At 38.9% G+C, this 27,766-nt stretch overlaps 1 protein-coding gene across 1 annotated transcript in view; it reads left to right on the forward strand.

The window, feature by feature from the left end:
* The window catches only part of ALK (ALK receptor tyrosine kinase), a 313,264-nt gene that overhangs the window by 86,473 nt on the left and 199,025 nt on the right, over positions 1 to 27,766 (forward strand). Inside the window, exon 4 of the mRNA XM_027696652.1 lies at positions 8,364 to 8,528. Within this exon, the coding sequence (XP_027552453.1) occupies positions 8,364 to 8,528 (165 nt within the window). The remainder of the gene's footprint in view (positions 1 to 8,363; positions 8,529 to 27,766) is intronic.

Consider the following 27,766-nt stretch of genomic DNA (forward strand, 5'->3'; position numbering starts at 1 on the left):
ATTCAACCCACTTAAACTCTGTTTTGAAAGAAGAACACATTTCATGAGAATAACAGGCATAAGTGTTGCCATATTGGATCATTTAGGAAACAGGAGATGCCTTTTGCATTTTAACTCTTCTCATATCGCTGTGCTGTCTGTGTGTCTCTTTGCCAGATTGTCTGTCCAGTAGCAGCCAAATTCTTTGGCTGTTCTGAACCAGCTTTGTGCAAAAGTACCTCTCTTAGGCTTCTGCAATATAGGTTACAGATTTTTTTTCCCCCCTCTGAAGTTTAGGAAATAGTGGTGTTTTGTATTCCAAAGTTAACTGGGGCTAAAAGTCAGGGTAATTTGGCTACCAAATGACTAGTGTGCTTAAAAATGTCTACAAAATGTGAGTTTAGCAGGGGAGGAGCACATACCTACAAGAATGCATAATCATTCACAGCTTTGATTTAATAGGTACTAAAAGCCCAATCCAAAGGATGGCCTCTATTAACAACTTATTAATAATTTCACTCAGCTCTCTGTCTTCAGAAAACTAATTTGACAGGGTTGTTGGGGGTTTTCTTTACACTTTCTAATGGAATGTCGTCTGTAATGAGTTCCTAATTTCCTGAATTGGGTTTGCTAACTGAAAAATAAAAATTCATTGGACTTACTTTACTGTGGAATAATTTGGGGTCATTCTCGCTGCGTATTTTGTGCTCAGTGGCACAGCAGCTGCTCAGCAAGGTGTCAGGTTATTAAATTTTTTTCTCTGGTGGGTCATGTGCAACTTGCTGAATTCAAGTACTTGTGCATGTATTCGAGATACCATTTCATTCATGTGGGTTGGATACCAGATAGATACTGCTGACACAAACTCCATGAGTCTGAGCATCAAACGAAAGGGAAGATGGAGGGAAAGAGGGCACCAGCCAGATGAATTCATGTTATGGTTAGGTTCCCATGACTACTTGTTTGATAATTCTACAGCAAATCAGACTAATACTGACATCTTCAGAATGATAAAGCTATCATGATTCTTGGCTCAGCATGGCATAGTGAGATGCATGGATATGAACTGATTGTTACAGCAAGTTCTGTTCAGAAGGTGAGATAAAGTCAGGAGAGGAACAAGGAGAATGCTACTTGGTCCCAGAGGAAAAATCAATCAATGTTTTCTTAGTAAAGATATTGGAAAAGTGATGTACCACCTTAACTCAAACACATCCTTTTTGCAATTCTAGAAGTACTCTGATATGGTTTTGGAAATAACATTATGAATAGAATAGGGCAAGATTTTGATTAAGAGCAGTTACTCACACCACATTAATAGAATTGCTCCATATAAAGTAGCAGATGCTGTGACCCCATATACATATGCAAGGAATCTTGTTTAACAATTATATGGTATTTTTGCCATGTGCAATGTTGCTGAAATCCAAAGGGAGGAAAATCAGGAAAAGCAGCATCTGTCTAGCTAAACTGAAGGTTGTGCTAAGCAAAAAGGAAGAAAAAATCTTGTTAGGGAGAAATTTTTACTTTCTTTCAAGTTATTGTTTTCCTTATATCGTTTTTCATCTGCAGATAATATGCCCATGACAGCTCAACATTTTTTCAATAATAAAATAACATACAGTTAGAAAACAAATGTCTTTTCTCCCTGTCTCTCAAGTATTCATTTTCTCTAGAGATCTCTCAAAATTCATGCAAGAGGTCTCTTGTATGAATTGTCAAAATATGACAGTTCATCCAACCACTATTTTGTGCCAACTGGAGCATGTTTTCTAACAATCGCTGTTAGTCAGTACTTCATTTTTTTTGGCCAGAACTGGCATTAGAAATGCACTGTCATGTATTGTTTTTGCTGCATGCATGGAAGACTTGGTGGGCAAATATTTCTTGTGTGGAGAATGAGCTCTGTCACTTCTTGGAGCAGGAGGAATGAAAAGGAGAGCTATTGCTAGTTGTTCTCCCAGCACCCCTTCCTCACACCTCTCTCTGTAGCTGTCTTGAAAGACTGTGCTTATAATTGATTGATGAAGGAGTCCTGGCCCTCTTCTTTGTAGTTTGATTTCCACCAAACAAAGCAGCTGTCAGAGATTTTGGTGATTCAGTCCCTGGTGCACGCTGAGGAGCTGGGTATATATAAAGTAGATGCTGTCATTTTTAAGGTTCTCTTAACAAATAGATGAATAGTTGTGTTGCTGTTTTCTCTAAGCAGTGGCCCATCCAGCAGTGGCTCATTCCCCAGAGGATTAATTTAAGTGCATCTGGCATGAGGAGAGCTCCACAGGGAGGCAGGCGGCTCACCCTGCGCTGGGCATCCAGGCCCCAGCACTCTTCCCCGGGGGTTATTCCCTTTTTTACTGAACATGTGAAATCATGCCTCCGGTGGGGCTCCTCCAAAACTCTTTTCTTCAGAATGCAATCTAACCTTAATAGCCCCTCCCAGGGGAAACCTGAGTGTTTTTCCGTCAAGGTGGGCATTGAAGGAACGAGCCACACTTGACCCTGCCCAACAGGTACTGCCCCTGTGATCTTGCCCTGGGTACTGGGGAGAAATTGGCCACATTGAAGACTTCCTTGCTGGCAGCAAGCTCTGAGGAGCCCTTGGAGCCCTGTGACTGAACGTCGTCACTGTGAGGGAACAGCAGCCTTCCTGTCAGTAAATTCAAGGTCGGGGAGGCGTACACGGAGACCTGCTGGTGCGGAGAAAGGACACAGAGAGATAAACTAACTTGCACTAAGTAGCTTGAAATTAAAAGGAGGTCCCTGATGAACACAGGCTGCGTCTCAGGGCAGGGAGAGGAGCTGGCATGCTTCCCAGCTGTTCTCCTCACTGCTTCGCTTGCAGGTGACTGAGGTTCATCAGATGGGATGGACCCCAAAGCCCTGCGGTACGGAGTGATGCCGTGGGGCTACTTGAGTGCATCCCCAGTTCCCCAGTTTCCCAACACCCCTGTCAGGCCATGCTGCTGCTCTCACATTTGTCAGCTCCTCGAGTGGCAGCCCCAAGACCAGGCAGTTATTGTTTGGCACAGGCATTTGCAAAGGGTAGATCCAGGGTGCCTGACAGGGATACATGTGGCATACTGTCCCTTAAAATGTGCAGTTTGCCCTTTCTCATTCCTGAGCAATGGAAGGAAATAGGTGAAAATGTCTCTTGAGGCTCGCTTGCTCAGCAGGAACAAGGCAGTTTAAACCCTGCAATTGTTTTTCCTCTTGAATTTGTGTGACTGCCAACACCTTTTCCCTTTTCCCTTGTGCTTTTTTCCCGTGCCCTTCCTTCCTATTATGGATCATTTTAAATTGCTGCTGTATCTCCGGTTGCACAGGGGAAAGATAGCGCCAGGAATCCATTTGCAAGGAGTTTCACCCCTACTTTGTGCCAGCGGGGCAATGCTGACTTCCAAGGACCTGGCCTTGATCCTCCTGGGTGTTCGGCAGGCTGGTGAGCTGACAGCCAGAGAGCAGAGTCTCCTACTTATGTTCTATTCTTGGGGAGAAATACTTATCGCTGAGGCTCCTTTGTGTCACCCCGCATGTGCACCCTGTATTGGGGAATAGAAATGCAGAAAGTCCTGATGAGGCAATTGAAACCCTTAGATTGAATGGCCTGTGCCCTTTTGTACTCAAAGGGAATGGGAAGGCTTTAGGAACTGGCTCTGTCACTAGGATTAATAACTGGAAAATCAATTTGTCATTTCCCTGTCATAAATTAAAAGCTTATAGGCCTTATAACATGAGTAAAATAGAGGTTAGTGGGTATTGATGGAGGTCTCAAAGCTCACTCAGCAGAGCAGATCTCTGCTATACAATTTAAATTATGTCTCCTCCACAAGGAATATCTGTCAATATTTGTATTAAAAAAAGACATCCTGTGCAAGAATATTTTATGTGTTTCTACACTGCTGCTGTGACTGTTGCTGCTGAAAGAGGTATGTTCTTGGGGGAGGTTGTGGTCCCGATTTGACAGGTGTATGTGACCTTTACATTGTGCATTTGTCTGTGGATGTAGTGTAAATTAGTCATGTTTAAGCTGATGAGGTGCCAGTGAGGATGTGCATCTCTAAGCTGGTCTTACTGAGAACAGAGAACCTCTGCCTGCTCCCTTGTCTGTGGCAGTGAGGTGAGAAGGCAACCACACCTTTCCAAAGGGGTGCCCAGCTGAGAGTAATGGAGAAGGAGTGACTTGTAAGGGAGGGAAAAGGACCTTTTAAAGTCAGACACATGTAGAACTAGAAAGGAGCCATCTAAGAGGAAATTACCTGCTGGTAAGATTTTTGTGGTTGAAAGGAGATGTGGTTTAGACCAAATAAACCCAACCTTTTTTTGGGCAGTTGAAGAAAGGATAATCAGAATAGTTTCTCAACAAGAGCCGGTTTTTTTATATATCCCTTTAAACTAGTTTATTTTTGTTCTAAATAAGGCATGTTTCAGTGATGGGTGATTACACAAATAATCTAAGATGACCCAAAGAGCGAATGATCCATAATCTGACCTGCAGCAAGGTAAAAGGATACTTCCCACAGGTTACTGTGTTTTGGTTTATTATTCATATTACTATTTTAAGTCATTTGTTTATTAGAAAGCTCTAATCAGTTTAACTGAAACAGATGTGGTTGCCAGATATTTTAGTTATTTGTGCCTAAATTATTGCTGTTAGGTATGTTGATTAAAAATAAATAATTTGAAGCAGTCACAAGACTCAAGCATCATCAGACACACGCAGATTCCAGTGTCTTTTCAATTGAATAGTAACTTAATTTGCCTTTCATTCTATGGTTAGTATCCTGTATCTTTTTACGTACCAGAAGCTAAACTGATTGATGTCTAAGCCTTTCTTAAACACGTTTTTACCTTAATTTGATTATAAGCATCACTTTTGTTTCTTCTCTAAAAGTGTAATGGTGAAATAGACTTCTAATAAATTATGTGTTCTGTCTCTCTCATGTCCAGCAGTTGCAGATGAAAGAGATTGTTGGACGAGGGGTTGTTTGGTTGTTTGGTTGTTTTTTTAACTTAAAAAGAGCTTTTGCTATTTTTTTGCTATATGGAACTTAAATTCATATAGAACCTTTAGGATCTGTAGTGTTAATACAGCTCTGGCATAAATGCATTTACTGGGTATAAATCTCTGTGACATCACTTTTAGAAAAACATCAGAAATCACAAAAAAAGAAAAACATCCCACTTTACTGATTAGGCACACTATTCAAGTCCCAAAGCTCTGTATCTAGTCAATTTATATTGCTAGTAAATTTAAAAAATAATCACTAAAATTGTGTTAGATTTAATCGCCTTCCTGCAGTATTTGGTTTTTCAGTAAAAGGCAGAATGGCTTTTATTCAGCTTCCAAAGACACATGGCTTCTGCTTTCTGTGCTTAACTGGGCAAGACAAGAATAAACTTGGTCTTGCATTTAAATGTTAAGACAAAAGTAAAGAAGGAAGGAAAAGCACTTTATTTTTTTATGCAGAGATGTAAAATTTGACAAGTGATTTGTGGCAGCAATTCAAATGTTATGAAGGTTCTGCATTTGCAAGTGTGGCTTATGTGGTCTTGTAGCAGCTAACACATCAAAACTAGCTTATCAGTGAAAAAAAAAGTATTGTATACAATTCTTTTTTTTTAAAGGATATTGCATTGTCAATAGTGAAGGACATTGTGAAAGAAGGAAAGCCTAAGGGTAGGAAGTTAATGTTAGGCTTAGAAGATTGGATGCTGTTTGCTGTGTTGCATCAGATGGCATTTCTTTGTCATCATTTCTTTGTACTGAATAGGATAATAGCACTGAAATTTGTGTCTTACACAGGACTAATTTAAATAAGAGCCTAAGAAAAGTATGGATATTCTGGTGATGTGAGGGGACTATTGAGTTCTGTAAAAGATGCAAGTATGTTTCCATTAAATTGCAGATGTAGGAGCCAAATCGCCTCCCCCTCTTCCAAGGAAAAACCTGTTGTAAAGGACATTCAGCTTGACCACAGCAGGCATTTTAGATCATGCCTTCTTCTCTGTAAGCTATTTATTGCAAGGGAAGGAGATGGTGTTGCTACTTGCCTTTTTTTCTTTACTTTCCCCTCTTCAGGCAGAGCCTTTAGTTGTCTGCAGGGATCATAAGACTGAATGTGATGACTGTTATTTAGTGACATACCCCAATTAAGTTGTACCAGTTGTAGGTCACAGGCCTGCTGTGTTAAGGGCTCCATAACTGATTGATAGCTCTCTTCTGAGAATGGAATTCTGGAAAGTCAAATGGGGGAGCAGAGCTGCCTATTGAGTATTGACAATCAGACTGTCATGGGGGACTGGAGGAGGAAAATGAGGAGTGCCTTGTGGATATCCATGGAGGGCTTCTCTGCTTGGGTCAGGAGGGTAAGAGAGCACAAAGGCTTCTGTTTCGAGCAGCTGGGCAGGAGAGGAGGAGAAGCAAGCAGCAACTTCTAGAAAGCTGAAGAAAGTATGAGGGAATCAGGATCAGGAAGAGAAGGCCACAAAGAATGAAGTAGTTGATTTGAAATGATTGTTCTTGCCACGTGTCGTCCTTGGCTTGGGCTTTCCATTTCGCCATCAAGCGGGTTCCATCAAAAAAGTCCTTGCATGAGCTGTGTTTCTGCCCTCTGCCTTTTTTTTCACAGTGCCCTAAAACACATACTCCCCGAGGTGTTCCCCGTAACAAAACTGTACAGTAATGACAATACATCTTCTCCAACATGTAGTTGAGCGTTTGGTTGCTCTTTTGTCCATCTGGTCTTCGATAAAAAGTTTAATAGACTCCTAACACTGTATAGGGTTAAAAAAAAATTGGTTTTGTTTTTCTTTTTTTTTTATTGGTAAAGACCATCTAAGCGACTTTAAGAAATAAGTGGTCTGAAGTTTGGGTATGATATTGCAATAGCAAACTGTATAGCATTAATATATCCACAGTTCCCTGCTGCCCAAATTGAAGTGTTCTTCATGTATCATGAAATTTGTATTGATAACATAGAGGCCTGGAGAGAGTAGGGGCTTGTGCATTTGAATTTAAGGAAATGTGTGTAATCCTTGTTACTGCTGCTTGTGGTGTATATGGATTTCTTACATTGCTGTTTCCATGGCATTGTGAAGTATTCAAAATGCTGAGTGAATGTTAAAGCACCTGATTAAGAAAATCAAATATAAACTGGAAAAAGACTGTTCCTTCCAGCTTGCTGTTAAAACAGCAAATTAGCTGGGAAAAGTGTAGCGGGAGGGCAACAGTATTAACCTTCAGATTAGAAAATATTATATCACCAGGAGAATAGGCTGAACTACATAAATCTGTGCCCGCTAAAGGAATTAGATGTTTAATAGAGAATGTAATTGAAGTTTAAAAAAAAAACCAGTTAATTTCACTAATGTCAATTCAGATTTTTTGTTTCACTTGCATAGCTATGGCAGGACACTAGACAGTATAGAAAACTCGAAAGAGCAGCTGGATTTTTTTGAGGAGCTTTTTCAAATAGATCTAGCCTGTTCAGAACCAGTGAGTTAGTTCAGAAATAGTTTCTTTTTCTTACTGAATATTGTGTTGAGTGCTGATTGTGGTGATAAAAACTAAAGTATACAGGGCGTTCCAGAAAATTTTATGTTCTTGACAATTAAAAGTAAAATCCTTTCAGGTTATCATTACATGTGGTGTTAAACAACTTGAATTATGGTATGATAGTAAATTGGACCCTGGGAAGTGAATCATAGTTGCACCAGCAGAGTAGTGGGTTTCTGAAAGAGAAACATCTCAAAAGGAAATGTCTGTGTTGTAGGCAGATGCTGGCTGTACTACCTGGAGGCTGAAGTTTTGCAGCAGCAAGTCAGGTTTCTGCTGCTTCTGCTGTCTCACTAAAGTGTTTCAAATCCAGAGAGTCAGAATGTTGCCTACTGGGTACAGTCCCTATGGCTGCCAGCACATCCCATATGCCCAGGATATATGACTTGCTTTGTAGAGACCTGCGTTCACTGAGATGGAACATCAATGTCAAGAGTGTTAGTAGTCTTTGCACTACACTGGTCCTGGTTGAATTTGAACCACCATCCCAGAAGACATTGGCTTTCTGTCCCATTTTGTCCATTGACTAATGGATATCCATTCAGTCCGGATGATGTCTTTCCCTGTTTTAGCCTGTGCTGCCCTTTCAGCTGTCGTGAAGGGGAATAACTGGCTCTTGGGCCTTCCTTTTGAGGCTGCTGTGCAGCACATTCAGGCATATATTTGCCTTTCTGTTTATTGAATTCTTCTATTTCTTTCTACCTCATTATGGAAAAAACCAAGCCATAACTTACTAAACTATAAAATTAGTGTGTATACACACCTTCTAGCACAGAGGAATCTGGATTTAATTAATCTGGTATATTTTATGTCTATTTTCTTTTTCCAGTATTTGACTGCAATTTTGAATCTCCTTGTGAGCTGGAATATTCCTTTACCTCAAAAGATCAGGAAACCCCCAACAACGCCTGGGTCAGACTGAGTGCGGAGGAGATCTCACAGCTAAACATCCCAGATGGGCCAGAGAGAGATCACTCTGAGAGTACACCTAAAGGTAAGACAAATACAACTATAATGCCTTCAGTGTAGTGGTTAGTTTTAAAAACAAAGCACCCATGCTCCCACCCCCAAAAATAACCCTAACAAAAAAAACCAAAACCCCACCCAAACAAACATGTCCTCCTGAAATGCTAAAGACAGCCAGAATCCTTTTACTCCAGCAGATGGTGAATGCAAACGATGTGACAAACAAAAGGGGGTCATTCTGCACGAGATATCTGTTTTCATCTAAAGGCAACCTTCATCATCTATATGGGAATCAAAGCATCAAATATAATATTGTGTAAAATCCTAATTGGGCTGACCCATGCCATGGATGGTATTTGGATGAGAGCTATCCTATGGTGCCTATGTTGAAGGTCATTCAGTGTTTGGAAGAGTTTAGCCTTACCTTTGCTCAATGTCCTGTGTACTGCTTGCGTATTTGCAGACCATTTTAGGCAATACCCTTGAGTCCAGGGCTTAGGTTCTCTGGTAAGAAAGCAAAAGATGGGGTTTGTCCTTAATATAAGGAAAAAAGATCTTGTCTTTAAAGAGAGCTAGGAAGCCTGAAAAGAAGAGAGAGCAATAGATTTTTCTCCTTTCTTGGAAGAAAATTTGGTTTGTTGGAATTACTTTTCCTGCTCGTGATCATATCTGTGAACAGCAGCATATTTCATTACGATTATAAGTTCCGAAAGATTTTTACGTATATTTGTGCTCTTCTAACATCGGACAAGCAGCAAAATCCTTAACATCCTTTTGGCTGTTAGTGACATCTGCTTGAAACCTCTCCCTGTAAGGGTCAGGTGGTGTTGATGAGAACAGAACTACAAAAAATGGAAATGGGGAAGTTAGGGCTACAGGCTTTATCCAGAAAAACAAAGAGACGTCAGGAAGGAAAACAAAAATTATGAGGGATAAGGAACAGTTTCCATACTAGAAAAAACTAAACAGACAAAAATTCTTTATTTTGTCTGCAATGGTAGGACTTAAAAGTCTTTAAAATGCACATTGAAGAGCAGTGGAAAGCAGCTGTGAAGTTAGTGAGTTCCAGGTATAGAACAAGTGAGCGGAGATATTTTTCATGTAGTACCTGAATAAACTGTGCGAATAAGATACATGAATTAATGTTATGGGGGCCAGAAGTATGCATAAATTTAAAGAAAGATCAGATTAATTCTTGCAGAATACATTCATCACTGCTTGTTTAATTCAAATTTAAGGCCTCTTATATAGAAAGCTGCAAGAGAAAGGATCCTTTTCTTAGTAGCCAGCATCAGAGACGGCATTTGACTTTGCAGAGCTGCAGTCTGACTGCTCGCAGCAGTTGCTATGTTCAGGTGAATACTGAGGAAATTTTCAGTACTGCTTTTCGTTGATATTCTGTTTTCTCATCCATATCAATAGTATAGCACTTTTCCCCAGATAGCCATTATAAATTAACTTTTAAGGCCCATTGATTCATCAGCAGACCAAGTCATTTTGGCGTGATCTGTGTCGTGTGTAAAGCAGATGGACCACATTTGTGCTGCAGGCAAATATCTTCTAATTTCCACATCAGCGAACACACATACGCATACTGAATTTCTTGCTATAAAGATACAGTTCAGGGAAAGTTTGAGGTAAATCAGAAGTTCTGCTCTTGTTCTTTTTCTAAAATTCTAGTGCAAGCTGGCTGCCACTGAGATTTAGGAGTTAAAACCTTGTTTTGAATTGAGAAGAGTAGCTGTTGCTTTCCTGGAGTGGGGAAAAAATGGGAAAAGCCACAAGGAAGTAAATATATTGTTCCAGGTAAAGAGCCTGGCCAGGTCAATGCAGTGCTCCATTTTGTATGATTCTTTTGGATTCTTTTCAGTAGAGTTATACCTTTGTCTGTACTCAGTTTTCTATATCTGCCAAAGCAGAAGAAAGGGAGACTGTTGACTGGCCCTGTAGCCCAAAACCAAAGGTGTTAGTGGTTGATGATTTCCAATTGCCTATTGGGATAAAATTCCATTTCTAAGCCCAAAGTATGTTTTTTCCATCTGGAATATAGGCAATTTAGGCTGAAGCTTGTGCTCTGCTGTTTTCTGCTGTTCTGAGGGGCGGGTAACCAGTGTCATATTGATTGAGTGGATTTAGATTGGTGGGCCATCAGAGTGGATTATTTGAGGTGATTTATTTGCTTGTATGTGCGTGTGTGTTTGGTTTTTTAAATTTATCAGGCATGTTGGACATAGTGGTAATTTAATCTTAAACCCCTCAGTAGAGCTGTAGGTCTGCAACTCATAGACGACTGTAACTCTTGCTTGTGTAAAGACTCATTTGAAAAGCAACACTTGGAGCTAGCATCTAGATATTTTAAATCACTTTAATTATGGCTGTTTGGCATAGATAGTTGTGTGGTCTGTTTCAATCTGAAATAATTAAGCACAGTAGTTCCAACCCCCCCCCGTTTCCTGCAAATTGTACTTGCAATTATCTCAATCTCATTTCATCTCCTTTGCAGACAGTAATGCACAGAGATAAACAGATAGCTTAACTAGATTTTGGGATGGTTTAGCTCATACTTGTCACTTGGTTATCAGGTCATGTCAAGACGTTGATAGAGACAAATGCCTCTGGTATGATTCATTGTGCTGCGTGTAAGTTTTTCTAAAAGGTTCAGTAGAAAATCATTGGTAGATCTCCCAAAGACAGGCATTAGAAGAACTTCTGTATTTTTGCCCCTGTCCCAGCAGCATGATACAGCTCAGTGTCAAGAAATTAGAACAAATCATGGATTAAGCTGCCTAGAGTAAGAACTAGTTTCAGGTGTCTCAGCATTTGGTTACAGTCACATCTGAGCACTCCATTCACTTGGCATGTTCAGCATGTACTGTCACACAAATCATTGATCTTCTGAATAGGAATAAATGGTGAGGTGGAAGAGTTTGATATTCAATTATTCAGGGTAAAAGATTGAAGGTCTAGTTTTCACGGAATTGAAAAAGGACGCTTAACCAGGTAATAGTGACAGGTGAAATTTAGTGTAGATTATTTGAATTGAGGTGGTGTGAGAGACAATCGGAGTTTGGAATATATACAGACAGATTGTAAGCTGGTTATGGTCACTTAAGCTGATTTGGGGGTAAGAATAGAGCTGTGAAAACATCAACTCAGAAGCAGTCACAAAGTAAAGGTGATTTTGGGGCTTACTGGGAAGAGAGTAGGAAATAAGAACAGTATGCTATAGTATAAATGTGAGGGGCAGCTGTATCTAAAACATGGTGTTCTGTTCTAGATCCCACACATCAAAAATCTTTCAGTACAGCTGGGTAAGTTTCTAAAAGAAAGAAAACAAGGTTGATCTAAAGTATGTAATGGCTGTCTTTTAGGAAGTCTAAAATTAACCAAGGCTACACTGCCTGCAAGAGACATCTAAAGGAATACATGGCAAGGTTGTATAGAAATCAAAGCATTTTATAAAATCTTTATAAAATATGTATAAAGGTTTATAAACTCCAAAGACATTGTAAAGCGCTGAGAGGATGAGTACAGAAAAAATATTCAGTATTTCTTCTAATACAGAATTGGACAGCATCAGGTGAAATTAGTAGATGTCGGGTAAAATGAAAGGAGATCCCTGTAAAAAAGAGGGAAACTGTGGAATTTTTTTCCTGGGATGCTGTGGATGCTGAAACATTCTGTGAGTGTGCAAATTGACGGGACATGAGCAGAGAAGAAAAACAGTTATAGCTACTGGATTCTCAAAACAACCTTTCCTGGCTCAGAAAGTCCATGCATGAAAGGCTGTGAAGGTCAGGGGTGATGATGTTTGCTCTTCCTGTTCATATATTCTTTCCTCTGTATCTCCACCTGTCTGTTTTCAGAGCCAGTTATCTAAAGTTAATGGATCTTTGGTCCCTGCTGGTAGGGTTGGTGTGGTGGTGTGTCCCTACCTCACCTCTCAGCCCAGGTTTTTCTTCCCTTTCGAAAGGGAGAAAAAAGCACTAAGAGTTTTGAACCAGTTTGGAGAGTCAGAGAAAAGCTGTGTTTTAAACACTTAATATTATTTGTTAAAGACTTGGGAATGCCTTCAAACCATGCAAATATATTGAGTACTTATTAGAAAAAACTTCAGGACTGTCTGTCTGTAGAAATCTAGAGAATAATGATTATCAAGGTACTTTGGGGTTGGGGTTTTGTTTTGAAAATTTGTGCTAAAATGTTTCACTCTTCTCCATTCTGTGCCATCTTGTAAGTGGAGCAGTGGGTGATAGAATCACTAGTGTATCTTTCAGCTATGCCTCTGGAGATCTGCTGGAGTTACAAACATTTCCAAATCTAACTTCTGTAACTTTCTGCAGGGTCAGAGGTTTAAGGTCAAAGTTCCACTGATGTGCTAAGGATTGACAGTAAAACCTCTGCTTTTGGGATCTGAATCGGGATTGTATGTGCTGTAATGAATAGGCAGTCCATTGTGGATTACTAGACTTCTTTTAATTCATGAATAAGTAAAAAGATGCTATAAAAAATTCAAGCATTTTGCATCACTGCCTGCCTTTATTTATTTTGACAAGTGTGATTAATTCTTAATTATTCATGATCCTTCATAATAAATTATACCAGGAAACGTACTGCAGTCTATTGTAATGAAATATGAGGAATTGCAGTTCTTGCTAGTGTGGCAATATTTCCTAAGGAGGCAGGTTGGACAAGCCAGTTTGTGATTGGAATGAAGGGGTTTGCAGGAAGTTGCACTTTGCAGCTGTGGGGATGTATGTGTATGTCATGCTCAAGTTGGAGAGTCATTTGCCTCTCTAATAAACCTGAGATGGGTCAAACAAGCCTTTCAGCTCTTAAGTCAAACTCAAGGCTTTCTGTACTATGAGGGCCTGTAGAACACATCTCTAAGTAGCAGGTGGTTTAACATACATCACAAAGTGTGCCTTTTCAGAATTCATCTCTTGGGCTACCTCGTCCCACTGCTTGTATTTTCATTCCTCCAGGGGCCACTGGCTCAGGTTCCTGTCAGCAACCTTGCATTGCTGTGTTGCCCAGGGACTTTGGAGGACAGTAATCATTGCCCTTGATCTGAGAGCAGAGTTGTGGCTTCCTTCTGAGTCGAATTTTACAAGGTAATGACCACTAGTACAAAAATAATCCTCTGTATTTAAGGATGAAGGACCGGTAGCAGCTGCACCCAAAACAATTACACACAAATCTAGGTCTGATCAAATGTCAGAGTAGTCTCTTTCTAATCATAAATGCAATTTTAAACTTGAATGTTTTGAGCCTTGACCACTCTTGACCATGGTGATGCAAGCAGGTTACCTGCTCCTCTTCTAAATCTTGTGATTCTAAGTAAAGTAAGTGAATTTCTGCTTCTGTGATTTGAAGATTTCAGGACCAGGAAAATCTGCAGCTACTTGATAAAAAGCTCAGATTAAGAGATAAGTTAGCGAGGTATGACCACCATTTCAAATAAAAATCAAAGCCACGCTGCAAATGTGAACTCCAATTGAGACAACTTCTTAGTGGAAAATGTAGATTAAACTTTCATGAAGGATGGCAGGGGAAGTGGGAGATGAATGAGGGCAGTGCCCTAACCAGCTACTGATTAGTTGAAAAGCTCTTATGTAAGTTCTAAAACAAGAAGTATCTGCATATTGTGTTAATGTGGTTTTGATTTTTGTAATTATTACTAAAGAAATGGAGCAAGGCTAAGGCACTGAGCATATTAACAAATGGGAGATAATGAACTGCAGGATTATAAAATGGCTGTTGACTTTAATTTATGATTCCTCAGACAAAGAAGAACGAGGCAGATAATAAAAGATAATAAATAATATTTTGTTTCAGATTATCACTTTATTAACAAAACAGTAGAGTATAAATCAATGTGGGCTTGCAAGAACTAAGTAGGTGAGAAGTTATTTTTCATGCGTGACTCAAGCAGAAAAGAGACTTTTAACACTTGCAATTCCACTAAAAATTGGGAAAAAAATTCTCCTGAAAAAGATAGCTATTTACCAGGGGAAAGAATAAGGGGTAAAAAGAGTAGCTGGGCTCACACTAGACAGCCAAAAGTTTTCCTTTCACATTAATTCTTATAACTGGTTTGAGGATATGCCTTGATCTCATAGAACTGATCTAGCTTATGTGCTTTTTAAACAAGGTATCAGAGGTATTTCTTCTTTAGTAAATCATTGAGATCTTGACACAGTAGGCCTGGAAAAAGAAACAACAAGCCAAGAATTGTTTTCTCAGGAGAATTTCTATTTTGAGAAGAAAAATGTTTTTGAACCTGCTGCAAATTTTGACAAAAAACTTGCAGACCCAAATGTTTATTGCATCCCCTTCTCTAATGCTGAAGAAAAACGTGGATCATCCTGGTCTGCAAAGATTCAATCCATATGGTTGAATAGTCCTTAAAAAGATACCTTTGTGATATGATGCCACCCTAGTTTTATTATTTATAAGCATTCAGATGAACCACCAGCATCCCATGAAGATTTGTAAACTTTTGTTTTGTTTATTCCAAGTGGGATTCAGTTTCTTATTAGTTATTTTCCTCTTCAAGATTTTGCCAGTGACTCAGTGGAAATAATTGTTGTGTGTGAGTTGAAGGATCAGCTACATACTGCAAGTGAAATAGCAGAAGAATTAAGTGAGATCTGGAAGTAACACATGGACTGAAAATTATCAATCGATCTTACTGCAAATGAGAGTTTTATGGATTTGTAGGGATGACTGTCAAGTTCTTTGTAAACAAAGAGAGGGTTTAAAATCAAAAATATTATTTACGATGACTAGTTCAAGCTGCTCTAGAAGAGATTTAGATTTTGATACTCAACTTGCCAACATATACGTATCAAGTGTTACAACACAGCCCCACAACACAGGAATTTATGCAACACTGAGACAGTAAATGCAAAGCAAACTTGCTTCCAGAGTCCATTGGGCTGTGGAGAAGGAAAAATACAGCCTTTTCCCAGCTCATGCTCTGTCAGTACAAGAAATGGACCAGGTGTTCTTAGCATTTTGCAGCTTGCTCTTCTCATTAGTACTACACTTGTGCTTTGTTGTTGCAAAATTATTGCCCTTTAATGAGCCTGCTCTAAAGAGGCAAATTATTGTCTCGCTCTAGGACAGTGTGTTTGTTTATAGAGTAGGTATGTATTTATAGAGACTATGGATAATCACGTGGGTTTGTTGATTTTAGAAATCTTGTTTGTTCATTCCTTAATTCAGTGAAGACTTGCATGCAACTCAACGTGAAGCATTCTGTTCCCCAAGCTGAAGAAGAAAAATTAATTTCAGTGTGCATCAGATGTTAGTATGCTCTAATGGCTTGCTCCATACCTGTGACTAATGTACTCCAACAAGTATATCCAGAAAAGGCATAGACAATGAAGAATAAATGGGTTGTAAAATGGTCTCTTTCTCACTCCTAATGACAGTTTGTCCTTGGCAAGATGAGAGATATATTAAAAGGACAGCTGGAGGGAAGAGTGTCCTGCTCTTGGCTGTGTTTGACCTTTTTATAGGAAAAGACTACTGGATTAACACACATTTGTAATTTTTTTTCCCTCCATAGTGTTTGTCCTTTATCACCAAATACAATGTGTACATCCAAGCGTATGTTGTGTTCAGAGGTTTTTTTAATTGAACTTTTCAAGTATAGAAAACTCACATTTGTGCAAAAAATATTCAATTAATTAATTAGTTGTTATTTGGTAGTTTTAATTTCTTTCTAGCCTGCCCGCTGCCGCTATTTTCCATGTGTTTATTTTTTTAGGATTCCAATGACAGCTCATGCATATGGCTCTGTACATAAAAATATAATGTATGATTAAGGAGTATGCTGCAAGCCTTGCAGCCACTGCACATTGCCAATTCTTACCAACCCTAGTCTTACTGTATCCATTGCCAAATACTACAATAACTTGTGCTTCTTTAGCACTTTACCTATGAGGCTCTGAGAAGGGTCTACTAAAGCGCTTCATATGGTTTTAAAGAGTTGAGAGGCGTGTTTCTCCCTGTTGTCAAAGAGAATCTAAAGCACAGTGTGATTAAATCAATAGCCCAAGGTGAGTTGTGTTTCTAGCTGTGCCAAACTTGTTGTATCTCTTGCATCCTAACTAGTACTAACAATTGTTGGAGCCCACGGCTCCACAGGATTTTTGTCGTGAAGTCAGCTGGGTCTACTTGTAATGAATAGATGTAATCACGTGGGATTTTCTACTGAACTATTCTGTGAGATTATATTAAAAGCACAAGCAAATTGACAAGAAGTGGAATATTTTTGCTTTTATTCTTCACATCAAAGATGATGTGTCTGTTCTGTTGCCGTAGGTATCTTACACACCTATGCTTGAATGGGTACATTAAAAGAGGCTCACGGAACTGTAAAAGCTAAGACATTTTACTGCTGTGACTTTTGCTGAGAACAAAGTCCAGCTAATTAATCAGAGGTAAAAAATTGTTAATTTGGGATTGTGATAGAGAAAATATCCCTATTTAGTCAGGATCTTAGGGCAGGCTAAGCTAAACCCAAGTACAGTTTAACCATTTTGCCAGGTGAATTTGGGTAAAGAAAGAGAAGAATGATTTTTAGTATTTCTGTCCTTGGTTTTCTGATGAAATTCGAGTTGTTTAGAGGCAAGTCTTTAAAGGATATGTTGGTACCAATGCTTGTGTAATATCTCATTTTTGGGAAGACAGAACTGCATGTACTACTTCAGAGGTGTTACAAGAAGTATTCCCCTAGACATGCCTTCAGAGGTTAAATCTTACGGGAATTGTTAATGTTAAAGCTGATCAAAATAGTTTTATTTTTCTTTCCCTTGAAGGGGCAGGGAACCTGTGAGCTCAGTTGTTTTCTCTTCTAGTAGCTTAAACTGAGCATGCTTATTTTATCCCACTCAAAATAACCAAAGAAGGTTGCAGCATTAAAGATAAGGTACTGAGTGAGAATTCTGTTTTCTATCTTTAAAAAAATAAATTTTATAATACCATGCAGTGTCTGCTTAGGTGGCCCCAAGCAACTTGCCTAGATTCTAATGAATAATCATCCATTCAATTATGAGTTAGAAGCTATCCCTGAAGTTTCATCTGTTTTCTTTCTTTGCTTGTTTTGAGAACACAGTGATTAAACAGGTGGTATAATGTACAAAGATGAGAATGGCCATACTGGGAGAGCAGGAGAGGGAAGAAAACTGGTGGCCAGACTTCCCTGAATATCCTCTCACTCTTCAGACATGCTGTGTCAGAGACTGTGCACTGAGGGGAGCAATAAAATATAGCCCTCCATGTTATGTTGTAAGCCTGCTGGGGTACATACTGCAGTATCTTCTTGTTGATTTGGGATCTCCAACCCTAGACCGTATTTCTTTGTTAAGCAACACTTCCTTTCTGTGCAGTCAGTGAAAGACACTGTGCATCGTGCTTTTGGTGAAGGAATCGCTTTCTCGAAGTCCCTTTGTGTCTCTTTAGTCTCAACAGCTTACTTTTCTTGTCTGTTAAATGCAAGCAATTTAGAAATGCTTGACCTTCATCTCTTATCTTCCCTAACTAAACAGAGTTTTTTAAAAAAGTTAGATATGAGTGACAATCTTTTGTTATAATGAAAATACTCTGTTTTCAGAAAATCATTTGTAGTTCACATTAATGGTTCATATCACTTGTAAAGCCAGATGAAAGTCAGTTTTGTTAGCTGAATGCTCCAGTGTCACAACACAGATGAGAGAAGCAAGCACCACTTGATTCTAAATGGCATTTCCTTAGGAATTCAAGAAATACAATAGTAGACTTCTAGCCATTGTTCTTCATTTTTCCTTCTTTCTTTTCTGTGTCTGTGAGCAGATCCTACCACTCTACTGTGAGAGGCTATCTTTCTAAATTATCTGGTGTAAACACGAGCAAACAAGATGATGAGTAGACTTCTCTGGATTCGAAGAGGTGTTCATACAGCAGAACCAGAAGATTTGTTACTTGCCATTGCCTGTGTTAAAAGGATAAACCTGATAAAGGACGGAACTACGATAATTTGCTTTGTGTGTTGCTTTTAGTGGGGTTCATGTTGCTGCTTTCGTGTGCTTCCAGTGGGGAAGTGGAAAGGTCAGGCAATTGAAGGGAAGCATTTTGCTGTGTACCACAGATAGTCATCTCTGGCGGTCATTTAGAGGCTTGCAAGGCACACAAACAGCATAATAAAGGTTAGATCACAACTCCTTTTCACCTGTCACAGCAATTTTGTTTATCAGAGAAAAACCCAAGCTGCAGAACTCTGGTATTGATTTTGAGCAGAAAGTTCAAGGATATTCTGGTTTAAAGATGTTTATGCAGAGAATGGAAGAAACAAAAAGCCCATGTTGAAGCAACGTTATGATGCAGGTTTAATTCCACTCTCTGGGTTTTTCCTGAAGGTGTGAAAGTATTTGAGGAAGAGGCAGAGGATAGTTTATGTTTGACTTCTCTAAAAAAATTACAGCTTTTCAAACTGCCTGCTACGGATAGGGCAGGTTCTGCCCACCTGCCTGAATTGATCCTGCATTTCAACAAGGGCCCTTCATTAGAGGTGAAAGTTTACTGTGACATACAGAGCTTGGAATTTTACACATGGAACTTCCTTAGATTGGGGGAGAAAGAAAAGATCGTTCTGGTAGCCTCATTGCCTAATCGCACAGTACTGAAAGTCATTTTCATTCTGTAGTTCTTGGTTTATCGAGCTGTCTAAGGGCAATATATTCAGTGTTATCATGTCAGTAACAGATCAAGATTTCTGAGAAATGAACAGCTTAGTTAATCTTTGTTCTATCATTAATTAAGGGCTAAAAGCAAGAATACTAGAAGAAGATGCTACAAAACTTTATATAACTTAATTCAGGAAGTATTTTTTATATAGCTCAAAGTAATGACCTTTTCAATGACTAACCAAGACAAAAGAGTATCTGTTAAGCAAAAGTAGATTCTAAAATCAACTACTTAGTAAAGATGCCAAGCCATTTGCAATTGGTGGCAACAGTGAACAGCAACAATTAACGTTTTTAATAGCAAGTTTCTTTAAGGACACTTATGTAAGTATGACTACAAGTGTAGGATATGTAGCTGTTTGTCTTATCCCTCAATGGAGAAAGGTGAATTAAGTACAGGAGTTTTATCTTTGAAGGATTTGATCACCTAATAAGAGAACAGAAAATCTGAATCCCAGTTACCTGTAAACTTCCTAAAAAAACCCAAACAAACCCAGTGATAATTGTAATGGCTTTGAAGCAAGGGATGACTCAAATGTACTCCAGCCCTTTTCAAGGTTGGTGTTTGACCTGCTACAGACAGTTCTCTCTCTGATCACCTTAGAAAATGGATGGTGAATGGTAGGTGTTTGCTGTCCAGCGGACTTGAGTGATTTTTGTTACACGTAAAGCTCAATTTAATATGGGCTTCTGGAATATTTGGGATGCTTAGATTCAGCGGTGTTGTTCCTGATTGCCTTAAAATCAAGGAATACTCAAGAAATAAAAGATAAAATTTTGACTATTTAGAAACTGAAGTAAGGCTTCCATTAACACTAAACCTCCTATTCTGTCATACAATGGGCTTTTGCCAGGAGTCAGTGACAGGACTAAGGGATATTTCACTGCAGATGAAACTTTGGGAATCAGTGTTCAGGTTTTCCTTGCAGTGAGGAGAAATCCCCTCGCAAAGTCATTCGAGAGCCAATATGCTTCCAATAATGTTGGTGTTGTGCATTTGTTTATGTGCTTAGCTGAGATGTTTGTGTCATAGATGAGTGCTGTGTGAAGCTGAGCACTTCCATTTCTTTCCACTGATTTACAGTGAGAAGGCGTCTGTCTGGACAGGTAAAAATATGCTGGAGTAGGGTCAATCAGTGCTTGGGTGATCTTTGACTTGTACTTTCATTACAGAGTGAGTGACAAAGTGTTAATTGGAATAATTGAGCTCCAGCCAGCTCAGGTACCTCACTTGGGTGTTAAGCACTGCTTAACTTGGGGGAAGAGCTGATATCCCTGAATTAAGAGGTAGGAATTAGCTCTATGGAAAACAGGCACATTAGAGACAATGCCTTTAACTCTCTACTATGTTTTGGGTTTTTTTATTTTCATCTGTGTGAAATTATACCTTTCAGAGTGCTTTGTGGGCAGGCAGGTGAAATGTACTGCATCACAGCTAAAAATTGATTGCTCTGTGCCTTAGTTAATGTTACATCCATTAACTCTTTTTGAGGGTGGAGCACCAAAACTGACCCTGAGTGAGAAGCTGGTAATGGGCATTGCAGTAAGAATGACCTAAACGACTTGCAAAAATTAACGAACTTGTTGGTTACTTGGTTGGTTGCTTGGTGTTCTACTTTTATCAGCAAGCCAAACTTTTAAAATGCAACTTAGTCGCTGAACTGTTCTTTGTTGCTAAAACAACAGCTCCTAATACAAACTGCAGAAACTCAGAGAACTCAAGATTAGCCTCTTTACTCCTGAATGTAATCAAAGCCCTGTTTCTTGATGTGCAGGTTGTTTCCGTGTGCGTGGGGGGGGATCCTGTTTTCTGAAAAGCCCCTTCCTTTTCCCTTCTCCTCCTCTGATCTGTTCTCTCTTGAAAATATCTTTGGAATAGCTGGATGAAGAGATACCGATCACAGGAAGTGGCATTTTGGTAGTCCAGGTGTATTGTAATGTATTGTGAAGGAGCTCCCAGTTTCTCGAAGTCTGGCTAAAGTAAGATGTAAAGTCTGGGATGTTTCTTAAAGCCTGGCACTATCACGAGGTGGTACAGATGTACATTGTGTCATTGGAAACCTTGCTGCACCTTGCTGCATGACAGCTGTTTTTAATTTGCTTTGGTTTGGGACTTTTTTTGGTGGTGGTGGTGGTTTTTGTTTGTTTTTTTTTTTTTGTTTGGTTGGGGGTTTTTTTTGTTGTTGTTGGTTTGGATATTTTTTTGTTTGGTTTGGGTTTTTTGCTTTTACTTTCGTTTTTATGGTACTTTTTGGGGGGGAGGTGTTGTTTGGGGTTTTTTTTGTTTGTTTGGTTTGCTGTGGTTTTGGGGGAAATTTTTTTGGTTGATTGGTTGGTCGGTTGGGCTGGGATGTTAATGTAAGGAAGCAACTTTGTGCCACTTTTTCCCACCTCTGTGTCATTTGTATACTTGAGGAAAATTAGTGTTTGTTAAGTGTTTGGATGTTCTGCACTTGCTGCATGGGGTGGGTGACAGCAGTAAGGCCGGAGTGAGGTTTGCCTCTGCACAGAGCATTTCTAGAGTGATCCAGATAATCCACTTTGATCCCTTGCAGAGTTGCTATTAGACCAGCTACTTAGGTCAATAGCATCTTGACAACCTGTGCTTCAAGCTTGTGAAACAAGTTAGGGAGGGAAGAAAGATATTTTGTGAATTCTTTTGCAATTTGGAAAACTATGTTAAAGGGGAGCGGGACTCACAATTTTATTTCTCTTCAGAATTAAAACCTAAGCTAATAGCATGTAGCTCAGGAAGACTAAGAGAGCAGCAAAGGGGACATGTAGAAATAGCATATCTGGTTACTGGAAAAACTCTGCTGTAGGTCTGGGTCCTGCTAAGAACCAGTATCTGTTGTGTGACAACAATACTTAGAGTGTGTGCTTAAAGACTTTGTTAGATTGAAATGCAAGACTTGCCTCTCTGCAGGATTAGGTCCATGTGGCCCCACACAGTGGTGTTCCTACTCCTTTTCAGGTGGAGATAAAGCGATAAGGATTTCGCTACTTCGCTATCTTTGGTCTGCAAAGTACTAGCACTGTGAACAGGAGAGAATTTATCACTTTTTCCATATTACCAGATGTCTCTTTAATTGATGGGAATCTTTTTACAATCACTTTAAAGAAAAAAAATTGCTTTTGAGGAATTTTTCCTTCAATTGACAGCAACTTAATGAGGGGTTGTGACTTCGTAATCAATTTTAATTATTGTGTAGTTAATACTGCTAAAAATAACAACTTCAGCTTTGATACTGGATGATTGATTTGTGAAGCAACTTGTAAATAATTGATCTTTTGTTCCCTAATGGTTTTTCTTTTGAAGCTTTTTAAAGTAAAAAAAAGAAAAAAAAATCAGGCAAACATATCAGTAGCTAAGGCACTAATAATATAATGTGTCATAGTAACCACTGCTACCATGACCGGGGTTTTATATGCTAGGAGCTGTGTGTTTTAACAGTTAAACCATGAAACAGAAAACGAATATTTCTAGGTGTTTTTCCCATTTGATCACTGGCTCTGTAGGAGTATGATCTCATACAGCAGCCATTTTGTCCTTCAGTTTGCCAATAAACAAGACTTTTTAAAATAGTGAGCAGACTTTGTCATATGCTAATTAGGATCAGTTGTGGTAAGATTATTTTACAAAGGGAGAGTTAAAAACCGCATCATCCTGTTATTTTCAGAATACATGTGCTCAGTTTACAGATGACAAGATGGTTCTTTTTCTGCACTGGTAACTGTCAGTCCAAAAGACCAGTTTCTTCTCGATTTTTCCATGCTGTCAATACTAGAGGGTCTCTGACTAGACCTTTTTGCAGCCATCTCTTCTGTTGTTATGGAATCATAACTGAGAATGTTACTCTTAATATTTGATGTAAAGGAGCACCCCTCTTCATTCCCAGAAGTTGTCAGCCTAGTGGCATCAGAGATTTAAATGACCTGTTAGAACAAGCCTGTTTGCTTGCAGATGTATTAAATGAGGCGAGAAAGACCAACCCTATTTGGCTGTTGTTGTTTAGAGTAGGACCCCATTCTGTATGTTTGCAAAGTACTTTGAGTTCCTTCAGAGGGAAGGTGCTATCAGTGAATATTACTGTTCTGTGTGCAAGTGATTGTGGGTCGTTGGCAGTAATGGGACAGTGAAAGTGGATTATCATTAATGTCAGAAAATACAGTTTTAACCATGTTAAACCCATATCTTTGTGAAACTAAATGAGATTTCTCATAACACAGCTACTTATTTGAATTCACCATGCATTGCACAGACTACCTCACTATTCTTAAAGCAACTACCAATCACTACAAGGAGTCAAGCAGACGCTGCATTCTCCATAATTACAAGCAATTTTCCAATTGAATTATCCCATGATTTAATTCCTTACCTTGCATCTGGAGAGCATCAGCAATGTGCAGCTGTTTCGGCTTTGAGAATTAATTGTTGCTAAATGCATTAAGAGTGGTCTTGCTGCAATGATTTCAGAAAAGAGTTAAATCCCAGCTCATTTCTGGATTAAACTTTTACTTCTTATTTCCTGTTCTCTTGACTCAAGATAATGATGGAGACCATGGGTTTACTAGCATTTGTATTAGCTAGTTGTGAATCTTAATTCAAAGTAAATATGTTTAGTCACTGAATTGAAATCATATTACTATGAAACACAAAGTTTAATAGAACCATGCCAGAGTCAGTAAAGACTGGAGGGCTGGAGATTAATGATAAATTATGGTAGTTTATGCTGCTGGTACAACTGCATAGCTATGGTTTGCAAAAGGAAGAGATGGTAACTTTGCAAGTACCCGGTGAAATTTTCCACATCACAGGGTTTTTTAGTCAGGCCAAGTACTTCAAATATAGGAAGAGTGTCTTAGTCATTTGTCCAGATGGACAGCTATTTAGACTGGGATGAGCATGTGTTTTATTTTTGAAAGTAGAAAAAGACATAGAAGGAATATGAAGAGTATGGTGAGGTTGAGATTATCATCAGTGTTTTCCAGAGTCTGTTAGATTCCAGTGAGAATGGATTTTTTTTTAATCTGAAGTCCTGAAGTTTCAAATTCTTTTTCCCTTTTTTTTTTTTTGTGTAATTCATTAAGTACAAAGACTGTAGCTAAGGGTATTAGGAATCTTAAAATTCAGAGGTGTATTTTAATAACTCATGTGGGTTAATGAAAACATTCTTGAACAGTATTTAGTTAAATAACAATGTGAGGAAGATGTGAAACTTGTAAAGCATGCATTAAGTTTCTAGCTTTGACTTGTGAGACCTTTAGATTGGTTATTTAATGTCTATGCCCTTGTAAACAGGGCATAGACATTGTGAAGTGTTGTGGATGGAAATTAAGGTTGATATAAGATACTCACTTTATTAACCGGTTTTGTTGCATTAATTCAGATAGCAAAAAAATGTCTAGATTTTTAGCAAGAAAAATAACTATTGAATGAATATGATTTAAAATACATGCATACCTGACCTCTTCCAGAAAAATCTTTACCAGTCTTGCTGCAGCAATTAACAGAAACTCTCAACTCTCTCTTACTGTTTCCACTTACAGCCAATAGTCCCTGCTTGAAACAGAAATTTTTACCAGTAGAGGTTATTTATCCAAGGCTGTGGAACATGATTATGTGGCTAAATATGAAAAAACCTGTCTGGTTTAACAGTTCTGAGATCTTGCAAGTCCTGTTCATGTGTGATGTGTTTGGTTAAGTTGTGTAAAAGCTTGGCTGTTTTCATCCAGGTACTTGGATCATCCTTTATACTAAGAAAAATTGGCTTCTGGGTAGCTTCCTAAACTACCTTAAGGTAAAGTGTCATAGCCCCATTGAAATTCAGTGTTTTGTCTGTTTATCAAGAGGCAGATCCGGCATTAGTATAGCTGCTTATCAGGAAAATTAATTTAAGGAAATTATTTACTTAATACCTGCAGCATATTTGGTCTTAAACTATGGTATAAAGTGCCTGATTGTATTAATGACTGTGAATTTGTGAGAGTATTATTTATAGATCATTATACATAGAAAGTCAGTTCTATTTATGTGTTGTTTATGTTTTCAATACATTTTAAAGACACTGGTCTGTAGAAAGTGTTACTGTTTCAGAGTGTCTACACAGTTTATCACAATTCTGGATTTGAATTGCTTTCTCAAAGGCAATTTGTCTTTGCCCAATGATGAATGTTCTGTGCATTTACTTCTGAGGTTTCTTAGACTGTAGCAATGTATGTTATGCTGAATCGAATCTACAAACAAATGGAGAGTCCAGTATTTTATCTTTTGTATCCTTACGATAGAAGAAGAGGGGAGGCAAGCCCCACACTATAAACATTGCTTCTCAAACACCTTACAATGATAAGGACAAGTAGGTTCTGATTATATCTGAATAATATAAACATGATTGAGTTTGCCTAATAATTGTGTCTGGCTTATGATTTCTCCTTCCAATGAAAATCATGTTGTGCAGGTTTAATGTAACCAGGACACTAAGGCAACAAGCAATTGAATTAGCTGCTTCTTGCAAAAGTTTCCTTTGTTCTCACCCAGCAAACAGCTTTCTTGAGGGGCTTGTCTGCTGAAGAATTTCACGCAGTTATTTTTATTCCTTAAAGAAAGTTGTTAATTCAGGGCATTTGTTACTTGTCCATGTTCCTAAATTAAACCTTTCTTCTCTTAAAAACCAAACAATTTTTATCAGTTCTGTTCTATGGCTGGAGATGTCTAATTTTGTTCCTATACAAAAAAAGCATTGTAGTTGCTTTTGTAAAGCCTGTGTGGGCAACTGCAGATTTTTCACAAGCTGAAGAGAGAAACTCCTGAAGGAGGAGCAGTGAGAAAGGCGTGGGATTGTTGGACCAACTGATACAAGAATTTATGAGTCATTGCCTCTGTACAGTATAGGGAACGCAGAAGCAGTGGAATAAATGTGGCCACATAGGATTGAAAGGCATTGCTAATATAATAGTAGAATGAAGTAAGGAAGAATGTGATGCCTTTAGGACTGGAGCCCTGGAGGCAATAACTGTACAGAAAATGAAAAATCTTGTACATGGAGCAGGGTAAAAATTTCTGTTTCAAGCAGGGACTATTGGATGTAAGTGGAAACAGTAAGAGAGAGTTGAGAGTTTCTGTTAATTGCCGCAGCAGTCAGCTGCAAGACTGGTATAGATTTTTCTGGAAAAGAAAAGGATATGCTGTTGCCATTGCATAAAACAGTAACAGTGTCTAAGGCAGAGTGCTGCATACTAGTCTGGTCTGCTGCGTTTGAGAAAGGAAATCTAAAATGGGAATACGTGTAGAAAAGGGCTCCTAGAAGGGTACTTAGGGAGCAGAGATCTTGCCACAGCAGGTGAGATTACAAAATAGCCCTTTTTAGTCTACTGACATGAGGAATAGATGCTGATGTTTATAAATATGTTTGAAGAAAAAAAGGCAAGTGTTGAAGGAGAAGGAAGTGCTGACCAAGGAACATGTGAACAAATAAATACAGGCCATAAATGCATTTCGCATGGAAATGAGGTAAAGGTTATGAAGTATCAGAGCTGTGAATTAGCCTTTCAATGAAGGGAGCTGGTAACGTAGCTAGTTTTAATGCAACATTTCATATTGTCCATTAGCAGATGAAAGAACTACCTTTCCTGGTATTATTGTTACGTGTAATTCTTGCTCTGAAGTACCCATTGTGGTAACTTCTGATTTGTCTGTAACACAGTTATTAAAGCAGGGTTGCTCTTCCCAGCTGTAATACTGCACCCATCCTTTTATACTACAGTATGCTGAAAACATCTGTAGCTCAGACCATACAGATCCTGTAATAAGTTCCCAGCCTGCAACAGCACCCCGTGCCACACCACAGTGTTGTCAATTTTGGCTATGATACTGTTTCATACCAAGGTATTGGCTCTGGCTTGCCGTTGTTGACAGGATGCCGGATTTCCTCTGCCTTTCAAAAATCCTGGGTTTGTGGTTTTATTTTCAAGTGGATTTGGATGTTGTGAAATATGGTTTATTTGCTGAATTTCTTTTTACACCACAGAATGAAAGGGCTTTCGCCACCCCACGGGAGAACAGGGTGGCAATAGGCCACCTGTGCTCTTTGCTTAGCTGTGCTGTGAAGAAGTAAAAGCCGGTGTTTGGCAGCTGTGTTGGTTCCCCCAAATGCTCCACCAGTCAAGCACTGCATGCTGCACCGTTTACATTTGGTAACTGAGCAATTAAGGATTTTGTATTCTAATTACCTGGCCAATTATGTGCAGTGCAAAATTCGCTGCTAGTGCTGCTGTGATAGCCTGAACTGCAGACAGTCCTGTGATTAAACTGTCCCTTGATGATGAAGTCGATAATTAACAAGAAGGCGTTTTGCTGAGTAGTGAACAAAGTCAAAGAAAGAACAGAATTGAGTTTTCAATGCTGTAATACGGTTTTAATGGTGCTCTTCTCAGGGACAAGAACTTCTCTGACCTCCCCTGAAATTAAAAATGCATACTCATGTGCAAAAATGTAGACCTGATTTCTTTACATAGAGCATAATTTTGATGATCA

This window comes from Neopelma chrysocephalum, unplaced genomic scaffold, assembly GCF_003984885.1.
Source record: "Neopelma chrysocephalum unplaced genomic scaffold, ASM398488v2 Primary Assembly neopelma1_108, whole genome shotgun sequence".
NCBI lineage: Eukaryota > Metazoa > Chordata > Aves > Passeriformes > Pipridae > Neopelma > Neopelma chrysocephalum.